Here is a 22,200-nt window from a genome sequence, read left to right as displayed (position 1 = left end):
ACTTTGGAGAAAGGAAATGCAATCTACTTTACAGCTTTGCAGATTACAGGAAGGAAAGTTTATGCCCATCTAAGAACATATATCTGTACCAAGAGAGTGTCAGTGTTTTGCCCCCAGCTTTTCTGGAAGGCAGATATCTTTGCATTCCTTATTCCCAACAGGTCTGCCCTTCTCAAATGGGAAAGCTTGAGGCAGTTGATGACATATTGTTACATCGTCCCTACTATAATGATAGATGTTCCCAATATATTACACCAACTTTTAATAAATTCCCCCGGAAGATCAGAGCAATTCTACACTTCCCTCCTTCTTTCAGGCTCTCCTAAAGAAACTGCTTGTAACGTAGCAAACTTTTGTACAACGGCATGTGCAATATGAAAGCAGATGGCTGAATCTTCAAATAACTGACCCTTTCTACTGTGAAATGTGTGCAGGAATGCTGAAATGTTGGAAGATAACGGCACGTGTAAGTCATTTTTTCTTTTGTTGGTCTCGGTATTGTATGTGGGAGCTTTTATTGTTTTTACTGATGGTTTCCAAGCTGGTCATGTACTGAAAGAAGCTGAACTACCAAGAAAACTAATGCTATTCAGAGGCAATGTTTCCTCAGGGACATGATAAATGCATTGACAACATGTCAGTTACAAACCAGAATCCTGGGAATTCTAATTTTATGAAGGGGCTGAGAAGTCACAAATTGCTCTCTGCCCCCAAAATAAGTAATAGCACAGATGTGATAAAGAGGACACATCTGTATCCTTCCATCAAAGACAAACTACGGGCGCATGCAGGCAGGATTTTCCCCCAAGGCCTTGCAGGGGAGGAAAAGAGGTTTAACCCTTCATCCTCCACTGTTTAAATATACAATTAAATATACACTTTCCCTTTAAAATGCTAATTAAAAGAAGGTAGTCCAGCACCACAATAATAAACCTGAGCAGAAGCTGAAGGGTTAAAACATCCTCTCCATTCCCTGCACAACTCTGAGGCAAACTGAGGTTGCACAAGCTTGGAGGGGGGGCATACATTTTATGGTCTTAGAGATGCACAGTCTTTTTCATGTCTCCTTGTACCTTAAGATCTTCTGGGAAGAGAGCCTATTAAACCTGACTGAGCCTGTGATGTTGATTTGCTTGTGCGGTACCAGAATATTTCCACCGGCCCATAAAGGAGTCATCCAAAAAGAGGTCAGGCAGGGCCAATCTTTGCAGCTGGATGCTCAGCTCTCCAGAAGGTCCTGGAAGAAAAGATGAGTGACTCACCTGCCTTAGGCATCTGTTCTGGGCAGGCACAGTAGTTGGAGGGGGTGGGGAGCAGGTGCCTGGAGAAGGGAGCCCAGTTACGACCCAGCTGCACAGGCAAGTTCCCAGGAGGGTGGCTCGGAGACGCCAGGCAGCTTTTCAGAGCTGTGGCACTTTATAAAACCCATGAAAATGTTACAAGCTCCTCGCAGCCAAACTGAGGGATGCCAAGGGGCTTAGTTTCCTGGCTGGACCCACATCAGCCTTTTAACGTTTTTTTTTAACGGTTACGTGAAGAAGGGGAAGAAAACAAAACAGCTCTGGCATAAGTGTGAAAAGGGACAACTGTCCTGGGACAAATTCCAATGGATGCTGCCTCATCACTTTGGGGAGATAATCAACTTGCAATCTCCATGACGTTTATGGTATAATAAGTTTCTAATGCAGGGGTGACCAAACTTGCTTGACTAAGAGGCACAAAGAATAAACATCAGATGTTTGAGAGCCGCAAGACATGAACAAATATTATACACATGTGTTTATTAAGGCTCCTAATACTTTCTTTGCACAGCAAGCTAAAATACGTACGTATGCACTTTACATGTTAGGAGACTTTAAAAAAAAAGCTGGGAATAACAGTCCCCATACAACCAGCATAGGGAAAGGATAGGGATTTATTTTTTTGGCACAAGAGGGAGAAGGAAACACACATGTACCATATAAATCACTGACCACTATTTGCATCATTATGCATCTCTCTTTGACTTGACACCAAGGTTAGTAAATACAGCTCTGGCAAGAGTTATGAAACTAAGGGAGAACCCTGCACTTCCCCCCTTTAATTCTGTCCCCTTTCCAATGGCTCCCTTGGGTCTTGCACTCTCTGTCCTTGCTCTAGGTCTCTGGGTAACCTCTGTGGTGGTGGTGGTGAAGAGCTTGCAAGCCTGCCTCTTTCCCGTTCCTTGCCCACTTCACACATGGCGGAGACAGTCACCTACCTGTGGGTCAGTACTCAGAAGCTGACTGAGGTTCCACTGCTAAGCATGCTTACATGAGAGTAAGCCCACATTATGTTCTTTCTCAGCCTCTGGGAGCTGCACAATGTGTGTGAAAGAGCTGCATGTGGCTCTAGAACCTCAGTTTGACCACCCCTATTCTAATGAGATCCTGGCCCCCTAGGGACATGTTGGTTTTAGGTCTGACTCTGGAAGAAGGGGCACATTTCATCTAGTCCAGCAGCCCGAAGACTTGAGATACACAGTCCCAGATTAGAAACATGTTTCTGCCCAAAATTTGGTCAGAAAGAATCCTCCCCTCCCCTCTGCAATACAGGGATAACAGTACTATAAGGATGATGATGCACATCAAGCACTGAGAACATTTTGAAAATGCTATAAAAAGTATGGTCTTTTTGTGGTTTTTTGGAGGTTGGGGGGGGGGGGAATCTTTTGTCTTCCTCCACTGTCCCTAGTATTTGCGATACTGCAAGTGAACTGTAAATAAAAACCATCCTAATCATAAGAACATCAGAACAGCCTGGCTGGATTAAACCAGTGCTCCCATTAAGTCATAAGAACATAAGAAGAACCCTGCTGTGGTTCAGCTAATCATAAGAACATCAGAACAGCCCTGCTGGATCAGACCAGTGGTCCATCTAGCCAGCAACCTGTCTCACACAGTGGCCAACCAGTATCTCTGGAGGACCAACAACAGGCCTTAGAAGGTCTTGCCATGATGTTCTCTCCTGTCTCTTGGATTCAGAGGTTGACTGTCTCTGAATGTGAAGGTTCCCTTTAGTCACCATGGCCAGTAGCCACTGATAGACCCGTCCTCCACGAATCTATCTTATCCCGTTTAAAAGCTGTTTATTTCTGGGGCCACCACTACATCCTCTACATTTCCTGCTGTGTAGACTGGCCTTTCTAGTGAAATTTTATACTGTGGGTTTTTGTTAATTTTAATTAGGCATTTGTATCACTGTATTTTAGGCCTTCTAGAGAACTTTGGTTCTGAGCCATAATACATCTTAAATAAAGAAATGAACAACATGCAAAATGAGTCTCTTTTGGGAGGGGGTCCAGCTATAAAATAACAATCGCAGATTCTCCTATAATGCATGGTCACAAATCAACTCTACCCAAACCAATATGGCAGGCACATGGCAGGTTTCTGAGACGCAAGAGGGTCCCATATGCATTGCTCATGGACACAGCCCTGTCATATTTTTGCTTTATTTCTGCTGGAGGAACAGCCACCTTTCTGCCCCCCCCTTCTTGTTTCAGTGCAAGAAAAAAAAGGCCTCCTGCCCCTGTCCTCTTTCAACAAGGACCAGCGGGTCTCCCTTTCCCAGCACAGAGTCCCTGGGATGAGAGCTAATTAAACTGACCACACAACTTGGCTTTAAAAAGAGAGTGAAGAGATGACACCCCTCCGTGCCCCCAAACAATCTCAGACTCAGCAAGGAGCTGCAAGTGTGAAACCTGACTGGGTGGAGAAGCAGCTACAGCAATTTAATGGTTGTCGTGGTGACTGGGAGCCCAATTGTCCACAGTGAATTTACCTCCGTGGGGAATGACCTCCATCGCGGAAAGGCCAAAAAATGGATTACAGAGGTGCTGGGAATGAACAGCTGCAGGGGGAATGTCCAGAAAACAGACTGGGGAGGAAAGAGAGAGAGAATTTGGGGTGGAGAGATATACAGGGTACTGTACTTCGTTCTCCTCAGATTTAAGGTTTTGTATACAATGAGTCTCTGGATACCAATTTAATTTACAGAACAAGGACAGTACAGTCTCAAGAGCAGATTTTGAGCCCAGTGGCACCTTCAAGACCAACAAACGTTTATTCAACGTATGTTTTTATGTGCTTCTTCAGATACCCAGAAATGCAACCTCATATATTGTCTCAACGATAAGAAACTGGTTAGAACCATCTAGATGGAAGAGATGGAGAGTTGGGAGTGTTTGATCAACACGGTAAACTTCTCTGAGTGCTGTTGAGTTGTATTTTATTGTTTTATCATATGTTGTACTCTGCCCTGAGCCCTAAGGAGGAATGGGCGGAATAGAAATATATTAAAATAAATAAATAATATTAGACTAACTGTAGCTTCACTGGCCTTTTTGACAGGAAGGATGGAACAGGATAATACAAAATGGGTGTGGCTTCCTGTTAGAAGTGGGCGGAGCAGACGTTCATCAGCTGACACAGTACAGTTTGCGGGTACATGATGCTGCAGCTGAGTGAGTCTGGAGGTGGACAGTGCGTGGTCAGTTATATCCCCCCATATACCACTCTGAGTTCCAAAATGAAAGAAAAGCAAGAGGCATACATGGAAAAAGACAAAACAGACAATGTATTACAATGGTGCAAGGAGCTGGGAATAAGTGTGGACAGTTAAGCCATATGAGTAAGTTGAACTCCCCTGTTGAACTCAACCAATGACAACAGGCTGGGAAATTCCTGGGGATTTGGGGGTGGAGCCCAGAGTAGACAGGATTTGAGGTGGGGCCTCAGCAAGGTATAATGTCATAGGATCCACTCTTCGAAGTACCCATTTTCTATAGAGAAACTGATCCCTGTTACCTGAAGATCAGTTTTAATCAGGGCTTTTTTGTAGCAGGAACTCATTTGCGTATTAGGCCACACCCCATGCTTAAAACATTAGCACTCGTTGGTCTTAAAGGTGCTTTCTTTGTATTTCCCCCATGGGATCCAGGGAACAGGGCAAAGGAAGCTCTGGCTCTTTCCCTCCCCAGGGGACCAGGAGAGAGGATGCCTCAGCTAACATAATGAAGAGAGGCTTGGCTCAGTAGGTCTATTGTGTGATTGAGGGAGCCTGGCAAAGCAAGTCTCCCTCCCTCCCCCTTTCTACCCAAGGAAGGAGCCTCAGCCAATGGAGAAAATAGAGGTTTTTCTCTGTAGCTCCTGTGTGATTGAAAGAGCTTGGCAAAGCAAGCTCAGCCTCCCTCCCCCTTCCTTCCCAAGGAAGGAGCCTCAGCCAATGGAGAAAATAGAGGTTTTTTTCTGTAGCTCCTGTGTGATTGAGGGAGCCTGGCAAAGCAAGCTCAGCCTCCCTTCCCGTTCCTTCCCAAGGAAGGAGCCTCAGTCAGTGGAGAAAATAGGTTTTTCGCTGTAGTTCCTGTGTGATTGAGGGAGCCTGGCAAAGCAAGCTCAGCCTCCCTCCACCTTCATCCCCAAGGGAGGAGCCTCAGCCAATAGAGAAAATAGAGTTTTTTTCTCTGTAGCTCCTGTGTGATTGAGCAAGCCTGGCAAAGCAAGCTGTTATACAGAAGGAAGCAAGAGAGAGGAAGAAGGAAGCAGATGAAGCCAGTTGCTTGGGGGCCTGATAGGAGCCCTCCGGGGGCCTGATTTGGCACCCGGGCCATATGTTTGACACCCCTGATCTAAACCATTCACCTCAAGACAAATATATGAAGTCACTTTGTTCACTCAGTACAAGCCTATTTTGTGACATGGTGAATTTGGGCAGGACTCTGCTCCACATGTCCCCAGCCCCTCCCCTAGTCACACACATACAGTAGGTGGAGCTCCTAGTCAACCAACATGGTGCCACCTCAGCTCTCATCAAAGGAAGGTGTGCATTGATTTTTCTGTTACGTATTTTTGGGGAGGAGAGAACTGTGGGATGGAAACAAGCATGAGCCATATGATAAAAGGAAGTACTTCTTCTCCCAAAGGGTGATTAACATGTGGAAGTCACTGCCACAGGAGGTGGTGGCAGCTACAATGACAGACAGCTTCAAGAGGGGAATGGATAAGCATATGGAGCAGAGGTCCATCAGTGGCTATTAGCCACAGCTTATTGTTTGAACTCTCTGTCTGGGGCAGTGATGCTCTGTATTCTTGTGCTTGGGGGAGGGCACAGTGGAAGGGTTTCTAGCCCCACTGATGGACCTCCTGATGGCACTTGGGTTTTTTGGCCACTGTGTGACAGAGTGTTGGACTGGATGGGCCACTGGCCTGATCCAACATGGCTTCCTCTTATGTTCTTATGTGAGGGGAAGCAAGAAAGCGACAGTTGGTTTCTTTACTCTCCTGCAGCAACGCAATGGCCTGCTGCTATACCATTATCCCATTCCTTCTTTCTTTCGAGAGAATTAGCAGGGTGTGTTATTTTATATTTGGACTGAGTATTTGTCCTTGCACTGGTGGCAAAGACCTGAACAAATGGTTCTCAGTGCACTGCCAACTCCCTGCAGAACGTGTACCCGAGACTCAATAAAAGGGAGAAATACAACTGTAACTTTAACAATGCACTTAATTATTACAAGCAAGACTATTGGCCTGATTTGTTAGACCTCATAAATCAAACCATCATTTGGCATAATTTTTTCCACCTGTAGCAAATGCTTTGGCTGTCCACATCTTAGCGTTCTTGCCTTTTTGATTTAAAGGTAACAAGCGTTTCTGGACAGCAGAACTACTGTTTGGTGCAGGGTAACTTTACGTTTCGATACGAGATATAATTTTCCTCTTTCACATTAAACCTGCAGAGTTTCAATGTGGGACTAATTGTCCTGATTTATGAGCTATATAACAGTGCTTACAGGGCACAAGACGGTAGAAAGCAAAACACCAGCAAACTGAGAAAACCTCCACAATTCATAGACTTACAGGCACATTTTCTTTGCAGTCCTGTTAAAAAACACATACATACAATGCTGCCTATCTAGATCAGATCAAGGTCCACCTAATGGATGAGTGTGAAGGATCAGTTTAATGGTATCAGCAAGCTGATTTTGGGAAATACCTTTTCCTTCCTATGGACATGGAACAGTTAAAATCGGACAATGTGAACTACATGGGACAATGGTTTGGCTTTATTTAAGACAGCTCTATATCTTCCTAGTCCAGCATTCTAGTTAGTGGTGGAAGGTGGTGGAATGAGTAATTAAATTGCAGACATCCTATGATGGCCCTGCTGGTAGACCTCATTATAGGGTTTGGCCACTCTTTGACACAAAGGCTGATTCTGCACGAACCTTGCTTCACGCCAGGCTTCTGTTTCTCTCCGGAGCAAGCTAGTGATTTCGCGCTGCCATTTTGCATGGGGAAAACCCACAATTTGCCTAACCGCAACGTAAACCTGTTTTTTCAGGTTTACACTGTGGTGCGGCAAATCGCAGGTTTTCCCTGCGCAAAATGGCAATGCGGAGCAGTTGGTGCAAAATCACTAGCTTACTCCAGAGAGAAATGGAAGCCTGGCATGGAGCAAGGTTAGTGCAGAATCAGCCAAAGTGTTGGACTAGGTAGGCCACCGGCCTGATTCAACATGGCTTCTCTTATGCTCTCATGATCCCACAGGGATCCCACAAGTGACCCTGGATTTCCTTGGTGGTCTCCCACTCAAGTTCTAACCGGGGTTGATCCTGCTTAGCTTCCAAGATCTTAAGAGACTGGGCTAGTGAGGCTGCTCAATGATACCATAGACTAATAAAAGAAAAAAATAGGAAACAGTGAGATGTTTCACTGACAGTAAGCATTACAGATGTCTTCTATGCATGTACTTGGGTTTCTTACTGCACATGCCCTCAATTAGCTTTATGAGCTTTAGAACTTCCAGGGGAAAGAGCACTCATACTTAAGAGAGTATTAAACGTTGGAGAAATCCAGGAAATTATGCACAACGAAAAACATCACACAAAAAGCAAAACACAAAACTCAGGATCTTCCTTTGTTCCTCGCACAGACTCAGCATTCGGCAACCCAAAATATTCTAGAGGGTAACATTTCTTGATAGACCAATCCCCCAAGAATTTATCTAATGTATACAATCACGTTTAAAACTTCTGGCTATTAATTTCCAGGGAGCAAATGAAAATCTCGTGAATGGGATTGGTAGGAAAACCATGTTGGAATGTTTGGCTGTTTCAATATCAAGGTAACTCTTGTTGTACCAACCCACCACAGGGCACCAATGAAACAGCATGCAATGTCAACCCCTGGAAATGCTTTGCAATGCAACAAGCTTCATCTTTGCACTGAATACAGAGTCTTGAGGGCTTTGCTCCCCCACTTCTCCCAAAACTTCTATGATACCACAAAGAATTATGGGATGCACTTTTTGTATTCTGCAGAACAGCTGTTTAGGAGAGCAACATTTCTTATGCTGGATCCCACAGGCTCTGCCATCGAGAGATCCCTTCCTCCTATGCATACGGAATGCAAAGCAATTTCCTTAAGCAGTGAACTGGTCCAGTCTAAAGCCTGGCTCAGTTCTAAATAGAACGCAAACCACACCAGAATGCTCAGCTGGGAAGGATGCTGGGCTAGATGGGCAACTGGTCTGTTCTAATTAAAGTGTTCTACTAGACAACCAACAAGGCTTTGGAATGGTTGAAAGGGGAGAGTGAGCCACTAACTCATCTGAAGTTGACAAGTGGAATACAGCTGCAGCACATCTGAAAGGCTGAAGCGGAGATATGGTTTGGATGCTTCATCAGAGAGCCAGTTTGGTGTAGTGGTTAAGTGTGCGGACTCTTATCTGGGAGAACCGGGTTTGATTCCCCACTCCTCCACTTGCACCTGCTAGCATGGCCTTGGGTCAGCCATAGCTCTGGCAGAGGTTGTCCTTGAAAGGGCAGCTGCTGTGAGAGCCCTCTCCAGCCCCACCCACCTCACAGGGTGTCTGTTGTGGGGGAGGAAGGTAAAGGAGATTGTGAGCCGCTCTGAGACTCTTCGGAGTGGAGGGCGGGATATAAATCCAATATCTTCTTCTTCTTCATCAGTATGCCCATTTCTTCTGAACACTAATATATACAGGAGGGGCAGACATGGGCTAGCAGCACCCTCTTGTGTCTACAAACAAGAATATCCTTGCCAGAGGAAACGGATAGGGCAAGGGTGCAACGTAATTTTTGAGAAAGGTTGCCAGTTGGTCTTTGCATCAATTGATGCTTCAGCCCTAAACTGAAGGATTTGGGGAGGGGAGGGGGAGGGGCAACCACCACCAGCCCCAACACAATGCTATTTAAATTGGATCATATTGCACTGACCATTATGTGCTGTTGGAAAAGTAGATTTTAAGCGCGTGCCCAGAAGTCAGGGAATTCTGGAAGGAGAATCCTTTGGGAACTCTATCAAAAGAAGGACATGAGATTAAAATTGATCTGAGGCGTGTCTCTGCTAGGAATTCTCCCTGACTGTATTCTGAGAATTCAAAAAGGTGCCGTCCCTGATCTTTTAACAGAAGCAAAAACGTTACTAGGACAGAACTGGAAAAGGGCAGACAGCCTGAGCAGTAAATCTTGGATTTTAAAAAGCCTGAGAAACAGTAAACCATGTAAATTAAATGAATTAGTCAGGTTGACAGATGGTGGGGTTACCCTCTCAGAAAGCTGGAAATCTTTTTTTTTTTTTTTATGAATGCTGGCCAAAAGAAATTACATTTCCATTATGAGATATTTATCTGCAAGATTTATTTGTCAAACAATAGCTAAATGAGCAAGATAGATAGACTCAATAAAGCAAGCCTTCAGCTTGCAAGGCTGTTAACAAGAGGTCATTTTTGGGGTCATTAATTCAGAAGGTTGCAATTAAGTCAGAAGTGACTTGACGACATGTAAATATACACACAACTAACTGCATCTCCCTGTGGCGCAGAGTGTTAAAGCTGCAGTACTGCAGTCCTAAGCTCTGCTTACGACCTGAGTTCGATCCCTGGTGAAGCTGGGTTTTCAGGTAGGCGGCTCGAGGTTGACTCAGCCTTCCATCCTCCCGAGGTCGGTAAAATGAGTCCCCAGCTTGCTGGGGGGAAAGCGTAGAAGACTGGGGAAGGCAATGGCAAACCACCCCGTAAAAAGTCTGCTGTGAAAACGTTTGAAAGCAACGTCATCCCAGAGTCGGAAACGACTGGTGCTTGCACAGGGGACCTTTTCCTTTTCCTTTCCAACTGCATCTCAATAGAAAAGAGCAAGAATCCTGTAGCACCTTAGAGCAGGGGTGTCGAACTCGTTTGTTATGCGGGCCGAATCTGACATAAATGAGACCTTGTTGGGCCAGGCCGTGTGTGTTTCTATTTAAGATTAGCAGAGATATAAACTTTATAAAGGACACAAACACAATTAAAGATTTTTTTTAAAAAAAAAATAAAACATGCTTGAAACATTAGCACTCATTAGTCTTAAAGGTGCTTTCTTTGTATTTCTTCCATGGGATCCAGGGAAGTGGGCAAAGGGGACCAGGAGGGGGAGGAGCCTCAGCCAACAGTCTGTTTCACATGATATGGGTCTGTTTCACATGATAAGGAAGGAAATCCCAAGGAAGTCGCAATTATCAGGAACTTTTATTGGATTTATCATTGCTGTGTTCGATTAAAGGAGCCAGTTTGGTGTAGTGGTTAAGTGTGCGGGCTCTTGTCTGGGAGAACCGGGTTCGATTCCCCACTCCTCCACTTGCACCTGCTGGAATGGCCTTGGGTAAGCCATAAATCTGGCAGAGGTTGTCCTTGAAAGGGCAGCTGCTGTGAGAGTCTTCTCAGCCCCACCCACCTTACAGGGTGTCTGTTGTGGGGGAAGAAGATAAAGGAGATTGTAAGCCGCTCTGAGTCTCCGAGAAGGGCCGGGTATAAATCTGCAGTCTTCTTCTTCTTTGAGAACTTCTGACTTCATTCTACATGCACTGAACCAAAGCGATCTGAAAATACAGACAGACCCACTAGCAGCCTGGAGGATGCTCAGCTCCTAGCCAAGCGAAGGATACATCTCAGTTATTTTAACTCTTGCTTTGGAACTCAACACCCACCCTGCTCTTAATGGGCACCTACATTTCCTCTTTCAACACACAGAAGCTGTTCTGAGCCCCCCCCCCCCCCGCAGAAAGCTGCTCAGGTTTCCAAGCGCAGACAGCCAGGATGTGACGAGATGTCCTCTCTTTATCTTTGGATTAACAGTTTGTATATGGCATGGCCCTCCAGTGATACTTGAGGTCAGCAAATGGGACTTACGAGAAGTGCTTAGTCCAGAACGGCAGCCTGCCAACAGGAGAAGCACGGCTCAGATGTTGGGAAGGTTCAGACCTGGAACTGACAGAGCAGCATACAGGGGAATGGGAGGTAGAGCAGATTCCACCCTTCAGATTTACCACCCCTATTTATCCAGGCTGATTTTCAGAGTCTCTTGTCTTCAGAGTCCCTGAGCCTGCCTTGGCGGGGAGGGTGGGGTATAAATAAAATTTTATTATATTATTATTGTCTTCTTGCTCAGAAAGATGTGGAAAAGGCTCTAGGTGGTGAAAGAGTTCATGGCAGGCCTTTTTTTTTTGTAGTAGGAGCTCCTTTGCATATTAGGATACACATCCCTGATGTAGCCAATCCTCATGGAGCTTAGAGTAGGCCCTGTGCTAAGAGTCCGGTAAGCTCTTGGGAGGATTGGCTACATCAGGGCTATGTGACCTAATATGCAAAGGTGTTCCTGCTACCAAAAAAGCCCTGGTTCACAGAAAAACCAAAAAAGCCAGGATGGAGCAAAGGGAAGGAAAATTAAATGAAAAGACAGGATTGAAGCAGACGGTCAGCAAGTTATGAGTTATAATATAGTTTACAGGTGAGATACAATCTCCAATATTTAAAGTTTTTCTGCCCCGAACTTAGCGATGAATATAGTTCCCTGCTGCAAAAGGGCTCTAGCAGGCACTGTAGCTATTACCCACATTTTCTACACAACCCAGAATGGGGCTGCACAGGCAAACTTGGACTTCTATTTGTCATCAAACAGGTTTCTAGTCCTCTTTGTCTGTACCTTTGCAAACGTTGCCTTCCCTTCTCTACCCAAACTATTACACATTTAAGGCAACCTATCACTTGGTGTACTGTGCTGTCCACCACACTGGGATCCTCCCTTCCTTTCAGAAGCTCAGGTCCCCTCTACCATTATATCATCACAACAATTCCAAACGGTAGTTTCAGAGGGATGCTGTGTTGGTCTACAGTAAAAGAACAAGATTAAGAACATCAGAAGAGCCCTGCTGGATCAGACCAATGGTCCATCTAGTCCAGCACCCTGTCTCATGCAGTCGCCAAGTAGTTCCTTTGGATAGCCTTTTAAGAACATCAGAAGAGCCCTACTGGATCAGATCAATGGTCCATCCAGTCCAGCATCCTGTCTCTCACAGTGCCCAACCAGTTCCTCTGGATGGCCAACAACAGGGCATCGAAGATGAAGCCTTCCCCTGATGTTGCCTCCTGGCTCTGAGATTCAGAGGCTTAAGTGTTTTTGAACGTGGAAGTTCCTCTCAGTCATCATGTCATGGATAGACTAGTCCTCCACAGATCTATCTAATCCCCTTTTAAAGCTGTTTATTTCTGTGACCATTGCTACAGCAGTGAATGCCACATCCCAGCAGCATCTTCAAGACCAACAAGGTAGGTTCACCAGAGAGTGTCTGACCAGCCCAGGGTGATTCTGGTGAGCAGGGATTTGAACCTTGGACTTCCCAGTCCAAGTGTTACACCACACTGATTCCTCAAGAAGACTGAGATGGAAGTGGGATCCCAGTTTTGCCTGGAAAAGGACAAAACTCTCATCCACTAACTCTTCTCTGGTGTACATCAGAAGCTTGGGCTGAGCACTTCCTTTATCACATATCTTCATGGCTTACTCCAACCCCCAGCAGAAGGCTCTCAGAAAGTGAGAAAGCAGCTGTGGCTCAGTGACACAGCACATGCTTGGCATGCAGAAGGTTCCAGGTTCAATCCTTGGCACCTCCATCTTAAAAGGCAGTGGGTATCGGAAAATACCTTTGTCTGCCATGGGCCCTGAAGAACAGCTGCTAACAAGTCAGGTGGACCAGCAGCCAGTAGAAAGCTGTATGTTCACCTGCACATTCCAAAATGGATGCAGTATCCAAGAAGTGGCAGGCCTGGAATCAGAAATCATGGCGGGACCAGAGAAGAGTTCTCTAGGGCTTTGAAAAAGAAGATGACTGTAGATTTATACCCCACCCTTTTCTCTGAATCAGAGTCTCAGAGCGGCTTACAATCTCCTTTATCTTCTTCCCCCACAACAGACACCCTTTCAAGGACAACTCTGCAGGAGCTATGGCTGACCTAAGGCCATTTAAGCAGCTGCAAGTGGAGGAGTTGGGAATCAAACACAGTTCTCCCAGATGAGTCCATGCACTTAACCACTACACCAAACTGGCTCTTCCCTATACATGTTGACAGCAAAGAGAACACACCTGGGTACTTCTAAATACCATAAGAAGATTTTTCAAAAATGGGCTCAACCCCTATCCCAGAGCTGGTCTCGGATTCTATTCTTCCAGGAAGTCTATTTTAAGTCCCACTTTGCTGGAGCAGTTGCCTTGCAGGAATTGAAAGGAACATTGCCAAGGGATGCCGCCAACCCCCCAGTTCCCTATCTCTGGCCTTTGGCACGGCACTGCCAACTGGTGTCGTATTTCTCACAGATTTACACATTCTCCTTTCCTACCCCTCTTGCCAAATCACGTCTTGCCTGATTTATCGGTCCAGGCTATTGGTTGTTCCTTTCGGTACTATGTCACTGTCTTGGGGATTCTGATTTCTGCGGGTGGCTTTTCAGTTCAGTAAGGATCAGAGATCTGCTGTGAAACTGGCCTGCTTTGAGCAAAGGCAGCATCTTAGAACATCCATTTATCTTGGTGCTAAGGCGCCTCAGGACTGGACGGACTGGTGCGGCCTGTCCTTTTTACGTACAGTATCCGCTGCCAAACAGGATGGCTTGAGGGCAGGGCGCACATAAGCAGACACCACATGTTCCAGCTGTTAGATCTGTATTTTTAATCATTCTTCTGACTCACCAGCTCAAAGAAAAGGACCACGATGCTCAAGACACCAACAACCTCTCATCGGATGCCATCAAAGGACATGAATAGCCAGGAGGTGTCTGGCCTCTCTGCAAACAGAACAGGACCCAAAGGGGTCCTAAATTCTTATTGCTAATAGCCAAGGGTGTGGATCAAGCCCAAACAAACAATGGGGCCAATCAAGGTTAGTTTCTGATTTCTGAGGGGGGGGGAGAGATTGTATAAAAGGAAATTTTAAAAAAAAACATTGGGGTAAACCCTCTTCAAAAGTTTTACAAGACACATGAGAAGACATTTTAAAAAGCACCCTAAAACAAGTCAAGAGTTCTAGCAGCAACTCAAAACACAGTGCAAAAACATGGTGCCAATGGCAACCTCAGAGATGCAGAAGGGGCATGAGAAGGAGTGCTGCCTTGCCTGCCCCATTCAAAGGGGGGTGGGGGCTGTGGCTCAGTGGCAGAGCACCTGGTTGGCATGTAGAAGGTCCCAGCAAGGACCAGGCAGTAGGTGATGTGAAAGACCTTCACTTGAGACCCCGGAGAGCCACTGCTAGTCTGAGTAGTCAATATTGACTTTGATGGTCCAAGGTCTGATTCAGTATAAGGCAGCTTCATGTGAAACAGTCGCTCAGTGTGATATCCAATGTGATGCTAGATGTGGTAATCTTGCTAAATGACTATCAAGCTTTGAAAAGCCGGTATTGCCAGATCCAGTTCATCGATGTTGTTGAATAAATTAAACCAGGGCGCTTTTTTTGTAGCAGGAACAGCTTTGCATAATAGGCCACACACCCCTGATGTAGCCGATCCTCCAAGAGTTTACAGTAGGCCCTGTAAGAAGAGCCTTGTAAGCTCTTGGAGGATTGTCTATGTAAGAGGGGCGTGACCTAATATGCAAATGAGTTCCTGCTACAAAAAAAGCCCTTATTAAAACTGATCTCCAGGTAACAGGGATCAGTTTCTCTGGAGAAAATGGCTACTTTGAAGAGTGAATCCTATAGTATTATACCCTGCTGAAGCCTCACCTCAAATCCTGCCCCATCCTAGGCTCCACCCCTAAACTTCCAGGAATTTCCCAGCCAGGAATTGCAGGGCTTACTGCAAGCTCCAGGAGGACTGGCTACCTCAGGGGTGTATGGCCTAATATGCAAAGGAGTTCCTGCTGCCAAAAAAGCCTGAATTAAACTAAAAAGTTTTAACTGGATTTGGAAAGAATGTGCAATTAATTGTTGCTGTGTCGATGTTGCTGTTGTTATCTTCCTCAGTGGGCCATGCCAACTGCTATTCTGAATACTGGTTTTTATAGGGCAAGGTAGAGGTCTCTGGAGATGAGTTTATAGAATCAAGGGGGTGAAAAAAAACTGGGAACTCCTGGAGTATTCCATACACTGGTGTGGGAAGATAAGCGTGTTAATCTGAAGACACGGGTCAGCAGATTTGCAATCCCCTGACCAAGTGAAAAGGTTACCTTGACTGATCAGAAAACATTTTTTTTAAAAGCATTATTTTAATGCAAGTCTTATTCCTAGAATAAGCATTCCTCCTTTTATCTCGTGACGGAGGGGGTGTCTTTTCTGAGACGGGCCCTGCCGAAATACATGAACACGTCATCTAAAGAAAAAGCTGCCTCCCTTAAGACTCACTATTTTGCTCTTGCGCGCCTGAGCCACCCCTGCCAAGGGAAGGGGAGAGGGGACATCATTGTGGGGAGAAGCCCCCTAGAAGGACGCAAATGTGCAGTTTGCACCATGGGCCCTGAAGGGTCGACGCAGCCCCCACCCCACCCTGTTGCAACACAGAGTCAGCGCTAAGAATACGAACCAGGAAAAGGGAGTGTTTATAGACCAAGTAAAAAAGGAAAGCACCCAAGTGGGAATCTTTTCTTGGCTCTCTGTGATCTCATCTCTTGGCTGACACATCCCACTGACCAGTCCTCAAAAAAGGATCCCTCCATATTACATAACAGATCAGGCCTGCTGCTTCCTATACGGGCCTGCACGTCTTACCCATTCCGAGCGATACCGTTTTTCAGTCATGCCTTTTCCCCTCTACTGCCTGTTGCCACAGAACTGACTGGCGGGAGCAACTCAGAACAGGACTACAATTCCTGCCACAGATTTCCCTCCCTGGACAGAGGACGGAAAAAGCTGGACAGCTTTCTGGAGGGAAGGAAGCCTGATGTCTAGCTGCAGGCAGAGAACAAGCACCGCAGTAGCTGGTGCTTGAAGGCTGATAGGTTTAGATGGAATTCACTGCCACAGGAGATGGTGGCTACAAGCATGGATGGCTTCAAGAGGGGACTGGATAAACATATGGAGCAGAGGTCCATCATTGGCTTTAGATGGAACTCTCTGTCTGGGGCAAGTGGTGCTCTGTATTCTTGGTGTTTTGGGGGAGGGCAAAAGTGGGAGGGCTTCTAGTGTCCTGGCCCCACTGATGGACCTCCTGATGGCACCTGGCTTTTTTTTGGCCACTGTGTGATACAGAGTGTTGGACTAGATCGGTCATCGGCCTGATCCAACACGGCATCTCTTATGTTCTCATGACGAGGGGTCCCCCACTTTTTCTGAGCCTGCCAGTACATCCAAAATTCTGACACAGCATGGGTGGACGCAGTCACAAAATGGCTGCCACAGTGGACCTTCAGTTACACAGTGAAGATCCTTGTGCTGTGGTGGAAGTTGCTGCCAAAGCAATGTTTTGTTTTGCCTTTTCTAAATTCCACACATCCGATAAGGCCTCCAATGGCCAATCAGAAACCTTGCCAAGAAAAAGCTCCATCCTGACCAACCCACTTTCGAAAACCACTTGGTGGACACCAGGAAAAGTGTTGGCAGATGCCATCCCACCACAGACACCATATTGGGGACCTCTGACCTAGGTGCAACAACACTTAGAACCTGCAGCACTTTAAGCATCCCCCAGTATTTAAAGGAAGTGGCCCCGTGGCGCAGAGTGGTAAAGCAGCAGTACTGCAGTACTGTGGTCTGAACTCTCTGCTCACAACCTGAGTTCGATTCCGGTGGAAGCTGGATTCAGGTAGCTGGCCCAAAGTTGACTCAGCCTTCCATCCTTCTGAGGTCGGTAAAATGAGTACCCAGCTTGCTGGGGGGAAAGTGCAGATGACTGGGGGAGGAAATGGCAAACCACCCCGTAAAAACTCTGCTGTGAAAACGTTGTGAAAGCAACGTCACCCCAGAGTTGGAAACGACTGGTGCTTGCACAGGGGACCTTTCCTTTCCTTTCCTCAATTTTTAAAGGAAAGCAGCGTAACCCACATAGGGCATGACAGAAGCCATTTTGTCTAGTTTGGTCTTGTCTAGACAGAAGCCACTTTTTGCCCATAATGAAGATGATGTCTGGGTGAAGGGATATATCATAGGACAGAAAGCATACAGAGAACCACAATCCCACTCCCCAAGGCCTCTTGAAATATCAAAGCCCTGCCTGCACAATGTGCCCTCTGCTATCCTGACCAAGGAACATATGAAGCTGTCTTATACTGAATCAGACCCTCGGTCCATCAAAGTCAGTATTGTCTACTCAGACTGGCAGCAGCTCTCCAGGGTCTCAAGCTGAGGTTTTTTGCGCCTACTTGCCTGGACCCTTTTAATTGGGGATGCCGGGGATTGAACCTGGAACATTCTGCTTACCAAGCAGATGCTCTACTACTGAGCCACCATCCCTTCCTGACCAATAGATTCGGGTGGGCAGCTGTGTTGATCTGAAGCAACAGAACAAAGCTTGAGTCCAGTGGCACCTTTAAGACCCGCAAAGTTTAATTCTGGGTACAAGCTTTCACGTGAATGCAAAAAATGAACTGTGCATTCACCCCAAAGCTTATGTCCAGAATTAAACAATGTTGGTCTTAAAGGTGCTGTTGGACTCAAACTCTGTTCTGCAGTTGTGTAGGTATGTGCGTATGCATCCTTTCCCTCTGTGTTGCTTTCCCCCTCTACCTGCAAATGGGCCTGTGGACATCAGTCCGAAAATCAGCTGGAGGGTGGAAGTTGCTGATGAAAACGTGCGCATCCAGCAACACCTTCTGCCAGCTGTTTTGCAGCTGCATAGCACAGACCCACAGTGTACACTGGACCGTCTAGGTCTCATCGGGACCAAGCCAGGGACACTTCTGTAAGCCAAGTTCTGCTGGGAATCCAAGTCAGCCGGGCAATTATCGTGTGGCTACGTCTCCTGAAGAAAATACTCGGTCCGCATGACGGCGCCCCAGACGACTGGGGTCTTGCATATTAGCAGGTGATGACATTCCGTTGAAAGGCCTCGTGCCCGCGAGCATCTCTCTCAAGGGTATCAGTTTCCAGCTCGGTCACTCTGCTTTTAAAAGCCCATTTCAGAAATGTTGCTCAGAGCCATGACAGCTCTGGCCTCTGCTTTCCCCCAGTCCCGTTTTCTTTAAAAAGAAATTGGCTTTCTAGTGGCTGCCAGTATCTCCTTGACCGTGAAACATCTTGGCAATCTTTGATGGCAGCAGATCAAATAAGCCAGACCTCTTCACAAGCCTCCTTTTGTACCCCAGACACTGTCCTTGGGGCTGCATGCCATAACAGAGGGGAAAAGATTTATGTCCAAACCTCGGGTCAGTCTAGGAAAGTTTTGCCATACAGAGTAAGAAAGGGGTACAACCTTGGATTGGCAAGGGCAAATTTTAACTGACTGCAAAAAGGCCAACCAGCTTAGTTTGGGAAGCTACTTTGGTTCTGGTGTGTTACTGGAATTATGACTGGGGGAAAAAGCAAGAGCTTTTACTTTCCCCAGTGTGCAACAGCTTCTGTGTGTTTTCATATGCATATGAAGCTGCCTTATACTGAACCAGACCCTTGGTCCATCAAAGTCAGTATTGTCTTCTCAGACTGGAAGCGGCTCTCCAGGGTCTCAAGCTGAGGTTTTTCATACCTATTTGTCTGGACCCTTTTTTGGAGATGCCAGGGGTTGAACCTGGGACCTTCTGCTTCCCAAGCGGATGCTCTACCACTGAGCCACCGTCCCTCTCCATGTTTAAATGCATGTTAGTCTTCAACAGCATGCAAAAAGGCTCATCTATTGATGTTCTGATCATGGGCAAATATATTTAATTTTATATTGATTATACAGTAGATGATTGCATCAGTGATTTTTTTTTTTGATGAGCAGAAGTCTCTACCGATTGTCCTAGTTCCCAGCTCTACTTAATCTATTTTATCCCACCGTTCCTCTAAGGAGCTCAGAGCAACATACCATTTCATCTTCTCAGTTTAAACTTCACAGTGACCTTACAAGGTAGGTTGGGCTGGAAAAGGGTGTCTTGCCCAGGGGCTCCTGTGGCTGAATGTGGGACTGAACCTGGATTTCTCCCTCCTAGTCCGACACTCTAACCACTACGCCTCTCTCTTTTATCAGCCAGCACGATCTGACAGGGGAAGAATTCTCTCCTTCATGAATGAGGCTAGTACACTTGAGACACCTTTGATGGTGTTCAAACCTTGGATTTAATTGGGTGTTTCAAATAATTGCATTTAATAACTCATTTACTGTTAAGTCTGATGGTCCATTAATACAAGGTGGCTTCAAGAAGAAGGCTGTAGATTTATACCCCGCCCTTCTCTCTGAACTCAAGAGACTCAGAGCGGCTTAAAATCTCCTATATCTTCTCCCCCCACAACAGACACCCTGTGAGGTTGGGTGGGGGCCGAGAGGACTCTCACAGCAGCTGCCTTTTCAAGGACAACTCCTGCAATAGTTATGGCTAACCCAAGGCCATTCCAGCAGGTGCAAGTGGAGGAGTGGGGAATCAAACCCGGTTCTCCCAGGTAAGAGTCCGCACATTTAACCACTACACCAAACTGGTTCTCATGTGTTCACAGACAGCCTTCATTCAAAAAGAAGGACAAATTCAACTCAAACACATGCTAATATAATTAAAGCTCCATCAAGTTGCAACCAACTTGTGTTGACCCCTCCCCTAAGGGTTTTCTAGGCGACAGAGGTGGTTTGCCATTCCACATAGCCACCCTGGACTTCCTTGGTGGCCTTCCATCTAAGTGCAAACTGGGGCCGACCCTGCTTAGCTTTGGAGATCTGACAAGATCAGGCTATTCCGAGCTATGCAGGTTGCTGGTGGTAACAATCCCACACAAGACTGAGAGCAGACTCGCATTCTAACTTGTTCAATTCCACAACAGTAAGCTCCTGGGTTTTCATTGCATTTATCCCCTGCCCTTCGTCAACCAAGCTCAGGGTGGCAAACACATCACGGGGCCTCATCACAACAACCCACCAACGTGGGCTAAGACGACAGCGTGTGAACGGCTGAGGACCAGCCAGCAAGCTGTGTGCCTGAGCAAAGACTGAAACTCTAGCCCAAAGTTGCCATTCTATCACAACACCCGGATGCTGAAGAGGCAGCGTAGAGATAATGTAAGACCAACCAACCACATATTTGAACTTGTGTACATTTTACTACATGGAAACCTGGCTGTCGGAAAAGGAGCAAGGTCCACGCTTCTGTTTGTGGCATGCCACTAAGATGCTCGATGGACAGCGTTATCGTTTAAATCCAGCAGGAATCAACTCTCAGGCAGCTCTTACCTGAGTAAGACAGGTTGGCCAAAGTAACTTGACATGGCAGATCATGTCCCCCCCCCCCTCCCCCCGAGATATTTAGCAGCCACTGGAGAAGAGGTGAAGCAAGCCAAGACACTGGGGAAAGCATTCTAGCTCTTTGTCCTGGTGCTGCTTCGCCAATTGCAGTTGTTCCCCTTTTCCCAAGGCTGCTTTCAGCCAGCTAGAGAAAAAGACAGGCACAATGCCTCTCATCGAGTCACAAGAAGTTGGATCCCTTTGGGATGGCGATCTGCAGGCAAACTGGACTTCTCTAAAAGAAAAAAAAACTATGCAGGGCTGACAGTCCCTCCTTCCCCCCCAGCTCTATTCCGACAGCCCAACAGTGTGGCCGGCCTTACCTTTGGATCAGGGTCCCAAAGAGCAAGCGCAATGCCTGTCTTTTTTCTCTTACCAGGGCTTCAAGTCCAGGGGCCATAGTGTTTTATGGGCCAAAATGCAAGGGCAAAGAGTGAGCATGACTGCCCCATGCAACAGGCCAATCTATAACTCCCAAGCAGTGTTCCCTCTAAGCTGAGTTAGTGTGAGCGAGCTCACAGTTCTTTAGCCTCTGGCTCACAAATCTTTGTCTTAGCGCAGGAAAAATGGCTCCAGAGCAAACTAATTGATGCAGTAGCTCACAACTTTAATGCCTGTAGCTCACAAAGTAGAATTTTTGCTCACAAGACTCCGCAGCTTAGAGGGAGTCTTGCCCCCGAGGCTGCTTTCTGTGGCTAAATTACATGCCAGGGACCGAATCATGGATCCTACACATGCAGTTCAATCCTCAAGGAGCTGCAGAAAAGTGCAGAGGCAGCCACTGCACATAGCAGCATAGGCGATTTCAAAACAACTACAGGAAAAGCCTTAGAGTATGCTTATCAACTCATCTTTGAAACACCACGGAAGGTTCAAAGAGGCCTTCGTACATCTTTTTGGGAAAAAGGGCCAAAGCTGGACGGGAGCCAGATCGGTGGGTTTTCTAGCACCGTTAGCCATTTTGTTCTCACCGAGTCACCAGAAGTTGGATCCCTTTGGGACGGCGATCTGCAGGCAAACTGGACTTCTCTAGAAGAAAAAGTTACCCGGGGCTGACAGTTGCTCCCTCTCCCCAGCTGTATTCCTCTTCTGATAGCCCGACGATGTGGACGGCCTTACCTTTGGATCAGGGTCCCAAAGAGCAAGTGCAGGACCTTCTGCATGTTCTCGGTGCACAGCCAGCTCCAATGATCCATCATGACCAAGCGGAGGAGGTCCATGGCTATGTCAGCCAGTGGCGTCTCTGATTCTGCCAAGGCAAGGAGGGGCAAATGAGGAAATCAGCAGGGGCTCTTGGCCAATGTTCCCTCTAAGCTTAGTGTGAGCTAGCTCATAGTTTTTTAGCCTCCGTCTCACACATTGTTGTCTTAGCTCAGGAGAAATGGCTTCAGAGCAAACTGATTTATGCAGCCACTCACTATTTTAATCCCAGTAGCTCACAAAGTAGAATTTTTGCTTACAAGACTCCACAGCTTAGACGGAGCATTGCTTTTGGCACAGGGGCCTTCTAGGCCCTC

General features: G+C 46.5%; 1 protein-coding gene across 1 annotated transcript in view; it reads right to left on the bottom strand.

Annotated features, from left to right (window-relative positions):
* The window catches only part of LOC132580240 (sorting nexin-19-like), a gene marked incomplete at its 5' end in the record, with an annotated part of 38,133 nt that extends 16,188 nt beyond the window's left edge, over positions 1-21,945 (bottom strand). The window contains one exon of the mRNA XM_060250945.1: positions 21,803-21,945. Within this exon, the coding sequence (XP_060106928.1) occupies positions 21,803-21,945 (143 nt within the window). The remainder of the gene's footprint in view (positions 1-21,802) is intronic.
* Positions 21,946-22,200: the final 255 nt, after the last annotated feature.

Source organism: Heteronotia binoei, chromosome 12 (assembly GCF_032191835.1).
Source record: "Heteronotia binoei isolate CCM8104 ecotype False Entrance Well chromosome 12, APGP_CSIRO_Hbin_v1, whole genome shotgun sequence".
Lineage (NCBI taxonomy): Eukaryota > Metazoa > Chordata > Lepidosauria > Squamata > Gekkonidae > Heteronotia > Heteronotia binoei.
This window is presented reverse-complemented; position numbering and strand designations above follow the sequence as displayed.